At 42.1% G+C, this 13,887-nt stretch overlaps 1 protein-coding gene across 3 annotated transcripts in view; it reads right to left on the reverse strand.

The window, feature by feature from the left end:
* Window positions 1-864: 864 nt before the first annotated feature.
* Window positions 865-13,887, reverse strand: part of acap1 (ArfGAP with coiled-coil, ankyrin repeat and PH domains 1) — a 240,043-nt gene continuing 227,020 nt past the window's right edge. For all 3 annotated transcript variants that reach the window (XM_070546541.1, XM_015946884.3, XM_070546544.1), the window contains 9 exons: window positions 11,909-11,978; window positions 11,627-11,721; window positions 8,146-8,339; window positions 7,980-8,024; window positions 7,192-7,367; window positions 6,993-7,102; window positions 4,723-4,833; window positions 4,582-4,643; window positions 865-1,347 (listed from right to left, as the gene is read on the reverse strand). In XM_070546541.1, the coding sequence (XP_070402642.1) occupies window positions 1,250-1,347; window positions 4,582-4,643; window positions 4,723-4,833; window positions 6,993-7,102; window positions 7,192-7,367; window positions 7,980-8,024; window positions 8,146-8,339; window positions 11,627-11,721; window positions 11,909-11,978 (961 nt within the window). In that variant the 3' untranslated portion in view covers window positions 865-1,249. The remainder of the gene's footprint in view (window positions 1,348-4,581; window positions 4,644-4,722; window positions 4,834-6,992; window positions 7,103-7,191; window positions 7,368-7,979; window positions 8,025-8,145; window positions 8,340-11,626; window positions 11,722-11,908; window positions 11,979-13,887) is intronic.

Genomic DNA, 13,887 nt, shown 5'->3' on the forward strand with positions numbered 1-13,887 from the left:
ACTCTGCGGGGCAGGGGGCGTGCTTAAAAAAAGGACGTATTGCTCATATATCACAGTACATAAGATAATCACTTTTACAGATTTCTGACAAATCATACATAATTTCTGAAAGAGGAAAACTCCGGAAAGCAGCTTTAATTGTTCATATGATTATTGAGTTATTGATTGATAAATGACATAAACTGCTATAAGTTGTTCTAGAGTCTGTTCTGGACTTGATGCTCCTGGAGGACCTCAGAGGAACGGAGCTCTGACAGGTGGGGCTCAGGTGTAAACCCTCTGTTTACCTAAGACAGCAACAGCTGTAGACATTGAAGAGGAGTGTGAGTCTCCTGTTTAACTGTTCTCTGCTGACTCCCATTTCCTACAGCCTCCTCCTGTCTTCTAATGGTATCCTCCTGCTCCTACAGCCTCCCCTGGTCTGCCATAACCTCCTCCTGTCTCCTACAGCCTCCTCTTGTCTCCTAATGCTTCCTCTTGTCTCCTACAGCCTCATTTTGTCTCCTACTGCCTCCTCTTGTCTCCCTTAGCCTCCTCCTGTCTTCTAATGGTATCCTCCTGCTCCTACAGCCTCCCCTGGTCTCCCATAACTTCCTCCTGTCTCCTACAGCCTCCTATTTCCTACTGCCTCCTCTTGTCTTCTACTGTCACCTACTGTCTCTGTCTCTTACAGCCTAATTTTGTCTCCTACTGCTTCCTCTTGTCTCCTTCAGCCTCGGGTCTCCACCATGTTGTAGTGAATATTCACACACACACACACACACACACACACACACACACACACACACACACACACACACACACACACACACACACACACACACACACACAAGCTCGAAACCACTGAAAACATTTTTTAAAACATTTGCATCGAGGGTTTTTATTTTATTTTTATGTAAAAGGTTCAAAAGCAGAACATAAAAAAGATATTTTCAGTTAAAACATAAAAAAACTGATCTGGTTTACTGTTTTTAATCAGTGACTCTTGCCAGAGTGATCCCCCTGTGGGATGTTAATAAAACACCTCAGACTGGACTCATAAAATAGTTCCAGTGTTTCCACTTGGACACGATTGTTCCGAGGTGACGCACTCTCACAAAGAATCTGCTGGTCAGAGCGTTCATCTCATCTGAAGTCACCACCAGCTGAGCTCTGACCCAGCATGTGTGTGTTTCTGCATGTGTGTGTTTGTGAAAATACATGGATGGCTATAGAAAGGGTACGGATGAGGTGTGAAGGCAGCAGCTGGTTAAGTTTTGGGGTCGGCGCTGCGACGCTTCAGCTTCTCCGGGTTATTTGAGGCCATGTGGGAAAAGTCTCTGAAAATGTCCTGGTAGGTTTCATCACCTGGGAAACGACACAAGACCAAAAAAACATGAGTCTCAAAGCTGAATGTTACCTAAAATGTTTGATGATTCTGTTTTCTTTAAACTAAGCTGTTTTTAAGCAACTTTTACTAAATGGAAAGAAAAAAAGAGGCGTAAAAAGTTCCATTTTAGTAGAGAAAGAGAAAAATCCACCAGAGTCCCCCGCAGCTTTTAAGAGGTGAAGCCTGAAAAGGCACAAAGAGTGCAAATAAACAAAGACAAACAAGAGCATGCACATGCAAATTTACCTTTGTAGCTCGCTGCAGGCGACACACTGCACAAGCAGGTGAGACCAGATGGACATCTCAGCAGGCAGAGGGCAACAGAGACAAACAATGACAAAGCACAGCACTTTCAGATACTGAGCAGCAGACACACACGTTTGCATTCCTCCATGACTGAAAACCCCACACAGTTAAAGCAACATGGCCCAGAGCGCTCTCACGGCACACCGAACTCGACAGCATAAACGACAAAGTCTGACGGGGATGATTTTTAAATGTGGTTCTGAATCATTTCTCTCCACCGTGATAGACTTTCTCAACAGCCTCTGTTTGGAGGCATTATTGGACTGATGAGCTAAAAGCTGACTTAAAACAGTTTTGATTTATTTTTTTAACCTTCACACTGAGCTGCTGTCAGTTTCTAATTAGACGCATGAGATTCACTAACATCATCACCAGCAGCAGCTAAATGTAGCACTTTCTGTGCATCCAGGGGTCAGGTCCAGCAGGAAATTATTATTATTACTTAAAAACACAAATTATTATTAAGTTGGTTTTAGTTGATCAGTGCGGTTTCAGTTTAGTTCTCCCTCATATCTCTAGACTACATATATCATTGGCAAAAACGTCCCAAACGCAGTGTTTTTGTATATATGTGAAGTACAAATACTTTGTTACCTCAACTCAGTTGGATTCCTATACTTCAGTGGAGAAATTATTTATTAGCCAACTTTTTACCTCTACTTCTTAAATTTTTACGCAATTATTTGTCTTTTCTTCTTCTGATCCTGCATTTCCACCAGATGCATAAGCAGCACGTAACAGAATAGCCACGGTTCCCCGTGAGCTCCCTTCCCGTCGGGAGCGTTTCAGAAGCAAAACAACAACGGCAGTATTCACAACATCACGGGAGAATGCAACACCACGCGTGACTTCGGGAGTTCATGTGATAAAAAAACAAGGAGAAAGACGGCAGCATGCATTAAAAGATGTCGCTTTCATTTTCAGTTCTGCTTATCTCGGCTACGGAGGTAGACTTTGGCGCTAGTTAAGCAACTTGAAATCAGCATGTAACTTTAATTTTGAAAGCTTCAGGATATTTTACATTAATTTCGTATTTGACTTCCTGTCTGGTCCAGAGTGAACTGCAGAGTTTGACGCGTTCTGGAAGTGTAGCGCATAAAAATTAAGACTTGAAGCAATGCGTCCCTACGTTTCTAAGACGCTTCCAAAAGGTAATGTTTCGGGGCCGGTGGAGATGAACCCACTCTCTATAATGGCAGCTAATTGCTGCGTACTACGTTTCACAGACGTTACGCGACGCTTACGCGTCACTTTACAGAAGTGGCCCGGTTACTCCTATTTAATTTCAGCTTGTCACTGTTACCAACACGAAGACAAAAACACCTATCCACATAAATTGCACAATCCCAAAAGACTGAATTTGACTGAGATGGATGATCATTTTAAACTTCTACCATTCTGACACCCTATTGGTTTGTACCATCCAAATATGCTTCTTTCATGAATCTGCATCACACTAAAATACGTTATTTAAAGGAGCATATATGTGTCTGAAACAGGTGACTGGTGTATCAAACAAACAATACCGTTTTTATAAAATAAAGTTATTGAGGCCTCTGTTTTTACACTTTTTTACTTTTACTTGAGTAAAAGGCTTGAACTGATACTTCAGCTTGAACAGACGTTTTTTATGGACCCTAGTACCTGTACTTCCACCAGAGTAATGAAGTTGAATACTTTTAAAACCTAAAGTATATGTGACCTATTTTAGAAAGCTTGATGACAGCCTCAACAACACAGATCAGATTTGTTCAAATTTGGCTTCACATTTTCTGCCTGTCTCTTTTTCTGCATATGGGGGTCGGTTCAGAAGACTGTTTCTTTATACACCGATTAATCTGTCTGCTGGAGGAGGATTGTTTCACAAACTCAGTTTGCATTCCCGCAGCTATGTGGGAACAAAAACGACAAAAGAGCAGAGAATATTCTGGAACAATGAGCAAAAGCACTTACTTTACATTTCCTGTTCTTTTTACACAGAAAAAAACCATTACCCAAACAAATTAAGCTCTGGTTAACTTTGCTACTTTGCCAGAGAAAGCTTTAATCTCAGCACTGACTGGTCCAACACTAGCCACAGCCACCGTAAAACAAACATCACAATTTAGCAAATCAAACCTATTTCAGTCAGCAGTTATCCACTTTGGACTTGGCTAAAACCGTGCTAGCTGTTAGTAAATCAATCCAATAGAATGTAAACTCTATTTCTCCAAACTGAGGCTGTTCAGGTATGTACAATAGGTAAGAAATACACCACAAAGTACCCCCCACCCCCCAAAAAAACCTTTTTATGTTTAAAAGTTACAAAACAAGAGATGCAGACCTGACTGAATCCATGAAATTCACTTACATCTGAAAACAAAAACCCTCTAATATCAGCAAGAAAGCCTAGATTGAGTCTCTATTCACAGAATAGTGGAGGAGAATTGTTGGTGAGCACCAAACCCAACACTGAAATTAGCTTACATGACTGGAATGACGTTCCAATACACAAAAAAGACTCAGAATGTCAAAAGATTCCCATAAATGTACAAAAAAGGCCTGTTTTATCATTCATAACAACACAGAAGCCACTCTTACTCCACGTGCAGAAGCCCTCTGTTGACCATGCTTTTAAATATTTTTCAAAGTGCAGAACAGTGTGCATTTAAAATACAAAGTGCTTGTTGAGCATCAATAAATACCAGTTGGTTTCTCATCTCTGTACCCTGTGTTTCTGATTGTTGATGGACGGGAAGCAGATTAAAGTCGTTTGTTTTTATTTACTCTTGAGCTGAACTCATTTCAGTGTCCTTCGGCCACTTGTATGATTTTTTTCCTTATGGCCTGCAGACCCCTCCTGGTTTGAGCCAGGCCTCCTCCAGAGCCCCCCTGAACCCCCCGGGATCCCTGACCCTCTGAATGACCTGATTGGCCGAACGCTCCGTCCATCTCCCGCATCTCCTTGTTCATTTTGGCGATCCGTAACCTGAAGGATTAGGAGGATGTGTCAGAGGAGAGTCCATTTATTGCCTGTTTTATTTTGGTAGAGGTAAGCTAGAACTCACAGGGTGACGATGTCTGCATTGGCGTTGTCCACTGCGATGGTTATGGGGTCTTTTTGGTTCTTGTCTCGGGCATTGTAGTCTGCTCCTCGTTTCAGGAAAAGACAAACCAACCTGGGAAAGCAGATAAACCAGATATTACATGTTATATATTATCTTTGACCAGGACATGTCATTCAAATCCCACGTTAAAAGGATTTCCTTTTTCCACCTTCGGAATATTGCTAAGATTAGAAGCATCCTTTCCAGGAGTGATGCTGAAAAACTAGTTCATGCATTTATTACAAGACTGGATTACTGTAATTCATTACTCTCAGGAAGTCCCACAGAATGTAGTTAAACGTCTTCAGCTTGTCCAAAATGCTGCAGCTAGAGTTCTGATGAGAATTACAAAGATAGATCATATCTCTCCTGTCTTAGCTTCCCTACATTGGCTACCTGTTAAATTCAGAATAGATTTTAAGATCCTTCTTCTCACATATAAAGCTCTTAATAATCAAGCTCCATCATACATCAGTGATCTGATTGTTCCATACGTTCCTAACCGAGCACTTTGCTCTCAGACTGCAGGTTTACTGGTGGTTCCCAGAATATCTAAAATTAGGATGGGAGGGAGATCTTTTAGTTATCAGGCTCCTCTCCTGTGGAACCAGCTCCCAGCTTTAGTCCGTGAGGCAGACACCTTGTCTACTTTTAAGACTAGGCTCAAAACATTTTTATTTGATAGGGCCTATGGTTAAAATCTGATGTTAGCCTAGATCTGGACATGTGGGGGATTACAGGGAGGTGGAGTGTACAGTCAGTAAACTCGGCTCTCCCTCGCCCTGCCTCCATCATGCCTCCATCTAAAAGGCTAGGTTATCCAGAGTTATTGCTGTAGTTATGCTGCTATAGGCTTAGACTGCTGCAGGATACACTGACCACTTTTCACACTCTACTACTTTCTTCTACAATCTGCTCTTTAACTGTATTATTTCCTGCTACTTCAGCTGTTAACTTTATTTTTTCTCTAAGTGTTTTTCTCCCCAGAAGAAGCTACAATGATGTTCTGCCGAGCTGTGGTGGCCTCATGGAGGGGGTCATCGACTAGCAGACTGCTGCTAATCACAAACATTCTCCCTCTCCTGATAATAAATTTTGACTTTCCTTGACGTTGAATGTGCTACTACTAGTTTACCCGTTTAATTATAGATTCACTAGGATCAATACAATAAAGTTTATCTCTCGCCAAATAGAATATTTACTAAGTAATCACAATGTAACCATAGACACATTGCTTGGTGTGTGTGTGTGTGTGTGTGTGTGTGTGTGTGTGTGTGTGTGTGTGTGTGTGTGTGTGTGTGTGTGTGTGTGTGTGTGTGTGTGTGTGTGTGTGTGTGTGTGTGTGTGTGATCTGTCTTCTCGATCCCCAGTGAGTCGTGGTGGATGGCTGCTTACACTGAGCCAGGATCCTCTGGAGGTTTCTTCCTGTTAACAGGGAGTTTTCCTCTCCACTGTCGCCGCATGCTTGCTTAGTATGAGGATTGCTTCAAGTCACTGACTAGTGACTGACTAGTGTCAGTGACTTGAAGCAATTTGCTGGGTTCCTTATATAGGAAATGTTTTACTGATTGGCTGAATGACCTGACCTGTATTGGAATATTTACTATGTGAAGAGCCTTGAGACGACACTTGTCGTGATTTGGCGCTTTATAAATAAACTTAAATTGAATTGAATTCAGTTCACGAGGTAACATTTTCGAATGTACACAGCTCTAAATACGTTTTTTCAGTCACTGTTTTCTTGCTAATTTGAGCTCCTGCCGCTCAGCTATTGTCATAACTCTTGCCCGACCTCACAATTTCAACTGACACTCTAACTCCCAGAATCCCTTGCTCTGGCTCTTCCTGCGCATGTCATCACCCAGAGCCTACATACAGAAGTGCTGCTTCACCAGACAGTACTCAACCCAATCAAGCCATTTGGCCTACAAACCTGTTTTCTTATGCTGTCTGCTCCAAGTACGTCAGCCTTTTTTTCTTTTGCCGGAACAGCGACACGTCCTCGCTCCCGTAGAAACATATCTTGCTGTTCCCAGATTAAACTACGTGTTAGTCCATCAAAACGCTAGTTTCTCCACGCTTTGGTCACACCTGCTTACCACATCTCGGCCTCATCCGAACCGAACTTGACAGCTATAATCATTTCGGCTCGTCTGTGCATAAATCCAAGGAGTTTTCCCTTTACTAATCTGATTTGATGTGTGACAGAAGCAAAGTTGGGGGTGTTGTACCCTGTGTGACCCAGGATAGTTGCATGGTGCAGTGGCCCTCTCCCATTGCTGTCCACCTGGTTGACGTTGGCGCCGTTCTGCAGCAGGAACTCACAGGCAGCCAGGGCATTCTGGTGAATCACAGCCGGTTCAGTCATTTTAATTTCATAAAATCATTAAACAGGACTGGTGGGGAAAGTGAACCTAAACCTCCCCTCACCACAGAGACGGCCTGAATCAGAGGCGTGCTGGACTCCTCGGCCAAGTTGACCCAGTTGGCGTCGGCTCCATGGGCCAAAGCGTCGGCCATGACGGGGAAATTCTGCAGGGCTGCTGAGCGGTACAGCAGTGCCCCTGGGTGAAGACCGCTTAGATCTTCCTCTTCCTCTTCTTCAACTGAGGGAAGATTTTTTAAAAGCACAGAGAAGAGCTTTCTCTCAATAAAATACAACACATTTAACACATCTAGCACCAAATATATAAAATCTGATATAACTATTACTAAGTGGCAAGTAAAATATCATAGCTGATTAGATAATAGATATATTAGCATTAGCCAATAAACAGTTCAACATTTCTTTTAACCATTTAAGGACAAAAACATAGTTCAACTTAAGCTAATATAGCACTAGCTTGAATGCCAACTCAACCTGCAATCAATTAATGTCAGTCTGTAAACCTCAAGCTAACTTTGGAAGAGGAGAAGGGATTTATCATGTGTGTATAAGAGCTAAGTGATTAGCTTATTTGATCTTACGCTACATCAGCCTACTGTTTTAGCTCTCTCTGCTGAGCTTTTCCCTGTTGGGTGTGAGCGGTACGAGGCGTGGCCTCTAGCTCCTCCCAGAAGGGGAGGGGGAACAGGGGCGGGAGTTATAGCTGTTCAAATATCCAAATCTCCTCTTCCTCCTTCTCCTTGGTGAAGCTACAGACCCCGGCATTAAACTGGAAACTTAGTCTAGAGAAGTCAGACTCTGGATTTGTCTACAAAAGTGTGTTTTTTCTGACCTTTGTGTGTATTGTTCTTCTGAACTATGTCACTGGGGCTCAGCCCTGAGGAGAAACACACACCATCAAGACTGCATATAAAAACAGAAAACACCTTGAAGGGACTTCATTTTTCTGGACCTGTGCGTTCAAACAATAGACTGATGTGTGAGAGCGTGGGGTTTACCTGTGAGCCGAGGCAGAGTGGCTCGGTTGGGTTTGGGTTTGAGAGGCGGTCTCTGTGTGGTTCGATCCGGTATGATAATTCTGTTCCTCCTGGCGCTGGACCGTCTCAGAAGGGTGTTTCTGCCCATCTCCGGCAGCTTCTGGATAAACTTCTTTTCAACGTACTTTGATTTGATCCATGATTCTTTGTCGCCTCTGAAGGACAGAAAGAGAAAAAGGAACAGGAGAGAATTAAGGCTTCATATTTATGCAGCTGGCTTCTCAGACAACTGATTGTAAAATAACAGAAGAAGGTTTGCGTTTGACAAAAATATTTCTGATCTGACATAAAGTCTAAATATTGACTCTACCTGTAGCGCAAAACACACGATCTTTTGTGATAATCTAGACATATTTTTAAAGTTTTTGGTGAAAAGACTGTAAAATCACACCTGTTGTATATAGTTTATTGAGCAACCTCTGACTAACAAGCTAACGGCTAGTCTGAAGAGGGCTAACACCGTCATAGATTGATTCATATAGAAATATGAATATTAAAGGAATCTAAATCATGCAGTTCTTCCCTTTCACAATAAAATAAGACAATGCTCATCAGGTAAGACACCAATATGTGTAAAAAGGCTGTTTCCTGCTGACACATCAACCATCTAGTACCTGTGACACTTCCTGTCTTCTGCAACATGACCCAGAACAGAGTCGAGGAAGTCTAAAAGTGTGTGTAGAAAGAACTGTCGACTGCTGATAAATGCAGTGTTCAGCCTCACAGATCTTTAGAGGAGGAGTATCTTTATGACAGGCCCATGAAACAGATTATCTTCTAAACAGGCTTCCTGGAGGACAAATCTAAACTCTCGCAGCTGAGGAGTTAAAATCAAGTTTATGAAACTTAGGTCCTCGTGAAAGGCAAGAAATAAAAGAAAACAGGAACTGTTTGCTCATGTTTTTAATATATTACACTAACCCTTCTGCAACAACACATCACTGAGACTCCGCCATCAACATATAAATATTAGACAATGGGTTTCCATAGACTCCAATAACACATTTTTGAAGATAAATGGGAGGTGGCCACCACCGCCATTTTGACCGTGTCACAGGTTCCGTCAAGCCCAGACAATTCCACAAAAGGGAAGAGAGGAGGAGCTGAGGGTGTGGCTGTAAGGCTGGGATCAACTGACGACACCCGGTCAAACTAGCTACAAGCTAACCTGAAGCTAACCCAAAGCTAACGCGGAGGTGGGAGCTAAGCTAACGGAGGTAGCGACCTAGCTACAACCGGAGTTAACTGTGCACAACACCAGAGCTTCTGAGTCAGAGATACGCCGGGCTGACCGCTGGGTAAAACTGGGTGGAACACAGAGGTCTCCCGAGACCTCCACAAGCCGGCAGCCGCACAGCAGACAAGCGCAGCTGCGATCTGAGATGTGCAGAGCTGCCGCTGGGGAGAACCGGGTGGAAAGGTTTCCATTCCAGAGCTCCACAAGCCGGCAGCCCGCGCAGCAGACAGAAAATGCGATCAGACAGAGATGCACCGGGCTCCGGGGAGGGGAGAACCGGGTGGAAAACATCGGTCTCCTGAGAGCTCCACAAGCCGATAGTCAGAACCCAGCTCCACCAACATGTTATATTTCAACCCATTTTCTAAAGTGCAGCATTATGTTAAATGCACTGGGTTTGACCCTATTACACTTAAATTTCATGGTTAAACAGTACATGTTAAAATCTAAGCTCAGCTCGGCAGTGACCTAAAATACATAAATATAATTTTACTTACCGAAAAAAAATGAAGTGGAGACTCCTTGGACGCTCTATTAGTGCAATTAATACCACAGCAAGTCATTTTGTCCAACAACTGCACAAATAATATCCAAAAAAGAAACACAGAGACTCAAAATCCCGGAACAGTTTCCAAGCCAGACCGAGGCTCTACTGAGGCCTTTCCCTGGAGCTAGTTCTGTGGTCACGTGGGTCTGATGCTCATTAAATATACAGAATTGTAGGCTTTTAATACACTTAAACAGAAGAGTGAGAAAAAATCCATGATCTGCTGTGTCTGCTCGAGCAGAGACATAAAGTCTCTGACAGCCTAATCTACATGAGATAGTGGCCAAGGTCTTTCATGCACTCTGCTCATCTGAACTGCTTCACATTTGTTACCAAGCGAAGATGAAGAACTCTTCTGATAAACACATAATCAACAACTTTGTTATTACCAATAATAATGTGAGCCCAATGTTCAATCAATCTGTGAAATGACAATGTTATTACTTGATATTATAATCTTGTGATCAGTAGTATTTTACAAGTTATTATAATCCTGGACATTTGCTCTAGACACTAATGACACAGAGTAATGCTAAAAGCCACACGGCACATTTCCTTTTGTCTCACCCAATCAGAACCTTAGTTTCTGGCTAGGCGTGGTTTTCTGTGGTGTTTGTATAAACCCCCTTTTGCATGTCAAATTCGGATTTGCCAGTAAACCAAAATATGACAATTATAAAAACTATTCCACGCCAGCTTTTCTTTAGTTCAAAGCGTTCTAGAGAAGTCTCGGACCGGCCATCCGGACTTCCTCTTCAGCCATAAAGAACCTTGACAAGCTGGATAAAATCTGTTGCACGTTACACCTGACCGCAACGGTTCCTTCAGAATAAAAGCTGAACCTCACGACCCCTTCAGGGTCTCGGAGACGCCAGTGAACCTGTCGTGACCTGGAAGCATTCCAAGACTAGTTTGGTCGGCACCGCTGCTTTTCTACCGGCTTCGGTACAAAGGAGGGTCCAAGAGGACCTTGGCATTCTGGATCTAACGGAGGCTTCCCCTGGGGTACGTAGACCAACAGATGGCGTTTCATGTGTTATAAATTTCCTACTAAAGTTAAGAGCGAAACATTCACTCCCACTCAGAACTAACTGCTTCTCCGGATCCGTTGGTTCTGATAACAACATTCCACACACACACCATCATTCATCACGTCTCACTCCACCTTAGTCCATCAGTACACAGTGTTTAAAGTTAGTCTTGTTTAAATTGTGTAGAAATAAATTTCTTAACTGTTATAAACCTGACTCTCTCTCTTTCCTTGGAGTTAATACGAAGTGTCGCTTAATCCCTGCAATAAAAAGTTCTGATCTTCTGGTTAAAATATTTAGAGATCCATCAGATTGAGATTTCATATTTCTATGGAATCTCACATTTTATGGTTCATAAGTAAGATGTAAACGACTAATTCTTTACAGCAACTACTTGATCTAGTTTCCAAATGCTTCTCAAAAAGTGGATTTTAACAATGTTCAACAATCAAGACAAATGCAGAAATTCAAGTGAGTTATGATGGGAAGTGAATAACGTAAAAAGCAAACTTTTAGTATTCATATTCCCAAGTCCCTTTTAACACACATGTATGGGTTTATCCAGAACACACTGACGATTTGCAGAGTGTTGGTGTTTCGGGCGTTTACAGTGAAACATACTTGTACCTGGGACTGGAAGAATGGGGCTTCTTGATGGTGATCTCATCAATCCGTGCCTCGTAGATCCTGTTGATCACTGAATTTCCCAACTCACACATTAACTTGAAAAAAAAAAGACAAAGTCTACGTGACTTTTTTCCATGAACATAACTTTTACAGGGAATTTTGAAAAACCTAAACAGTACATTATCCCGTGCATAACTCCTAATCTCACCTGGGATTTCGGCTTGCAGAAAAAAACAACATAAGGTCGCTTGTGAAGCTGTTTCTATTAAAAGGTTTAATTACCTTAATGAGCTCTGGCTCCCAGGAGTCTAGAGTGAGGGAACGCACTTTGGAGAAATGTACTCCCAGGCTCCTGTTAGGAGAAGCAACCATTAAAGCAGATATTATGACTTTAATAAAAAGTTACAACTTTACTGTGGTCTTTACACAAAATTTCATGAAAATTTTTTGCCAAAATTCCCTCTCACATAAAGCAATTTCAGTCTATTCTTGACAGTTTCAGTACCTTCCAAAATGAGCCGTTTCAGGGCTCTATCACTTTAAGAAAACAAGCTGGAGCTGACCACACCCACTCATCCCAACTCAGGCTACTATTGACCCTTTGCACATGATGTCACGCCGCTCATGGGACCACCCCCTTAGTCATTATGGATGACAGTGACATCATTTACACACATTGAATCTCCATTAAAGCTAGCCAAAACAAGCTAGTTTGTAGCCTTTTGTCAATTTTCTTTAGTTGATTTCACAGTAAAATGGTAAAATGGTACTGCTCTGTTGGCTGCATTAACAGACAAGGGTGTCAACTTAACTTGTCTCTTTTTTAATAACTTTGATGACTGAAAACGGGAATGAACCACAGCGACTAATCAAACTAGCAACCCTCAAAGTATTTTTGGATTTGCAGCAAACACATTTTACTGGGTAAGATTAAAGGGACACTATGCAAATTTTTCATATTTTTAAATTATTTTCTTGAGTCAGTATGTGCTTAAATGACCCTTTACAGGTTTAATGATTTTACATGGTTCATTCAGACCCTCACCGCCCTCTGCGGGCACAATACCGCACTTGAAACTTCAGAGTGCTGGTCCGATCCCTGTTGTGAACACAGCTGATTTGTTTGATTTAGTGATTAATCGCTTCTGTAGAAACTAATGAAGGCTGGGAGACATTTCAGCTGTTAGATTAAGGTGTTAAAAAATGAATGCACAGCGAGGAGTTAAGTTTTACTTTTGTTTTTACTAATGGACACTAAGGGGTGCTAAAAGTAAGCCACAATTGCCTAGTATCCCTTTAATGTTCATATATTTCACGAGGAAGACAAGGACGGGCTGTGATGGACCTGAAATAATAAATGTGGTGTTTATATTACTTTGTGTTGATAATTCTATATTTCCTCATGGAGGACGTGGGTCACCGTCCACTACAGTGAATTGCGAGATAATTAATTATTAAAATAATATTTTTTCAATGTAGGATTATTATAAGATATATTATGTTGCCCCGTGTGAGAGTAGCAGCGACCCTGCCAGTGAAAAAATGGGTAGGGATCCAGAATTTGTTTTGGTATTTCTAATAATCTGTTTATCACATAACTGCAACTTCTTTACATTGGCGAAGAGCAGCAGTAAGAATGTAAGCTAACGTTAATAAGCTAGCTGACACTTAACTTTATTAAACAACATTCTCTGTGAGCCCAACCTAGGTGTGCCAAACCTTCCCAGAAGTAAAACTGGGCTTGAACAAGTAGAAATCAGGCTAAACTGGCTAAATAAACCACCCCAGTCGTCACTTTTACTCTCCTTTCAATACTCCCGTAATTCACTGCTGACGTCCACTATGGTGGACCCACATAATCAGGTGACATAGATGCAAAAGGTCAATTGACTGAACAGCTGACATCGGGGAGGGGCTCTGAGCAGAGCCGCTGCTCCTCCAGCATTGACAGGAGAGGTGTGGTTTCTATGCTGTTTCAAAAAGTCTCTGTTTGTGACATCACAAATGGAGACTTTGTGGAACGGCTCATTTTAGGCATAATTCCTAAAACCAAACACTCAAAGAAAATGTTATTTTCCTGTTTGATGTAATCATAGAGGCAGTGACAACTGGTGGTCAGAGGGGCCGACGGTGCCAAATGGCAGCCTCGCCTCTGTCAGACCTCCCCAGGACGGCTGTGGCTACAAGTAGCTTACCATCACTAGCAGTGTGTGAATCTGAGAGTGTGTGAAAGCGTCTTTGGGGGTCTTGAAAAGCGCTAT

This window comes from Nothobranchius furzeri, chromosome 2 (genome assembly GCF_043380555.1).
Source record: "Nothobranchius furzeri strain GRZ-AD chromosome 2, NfurGRZ-RIMD1, whole genome shotgun sequence".
In the NCBI taxonomy this organism is placed as follows: domain Eukaryota; kingdom Metazoa; phylum Chordata; class Actinopteri; order Cyprinodontiformes; family Nothobranchiidae; genus Nothobranchius; species Nothobranchius furzeri.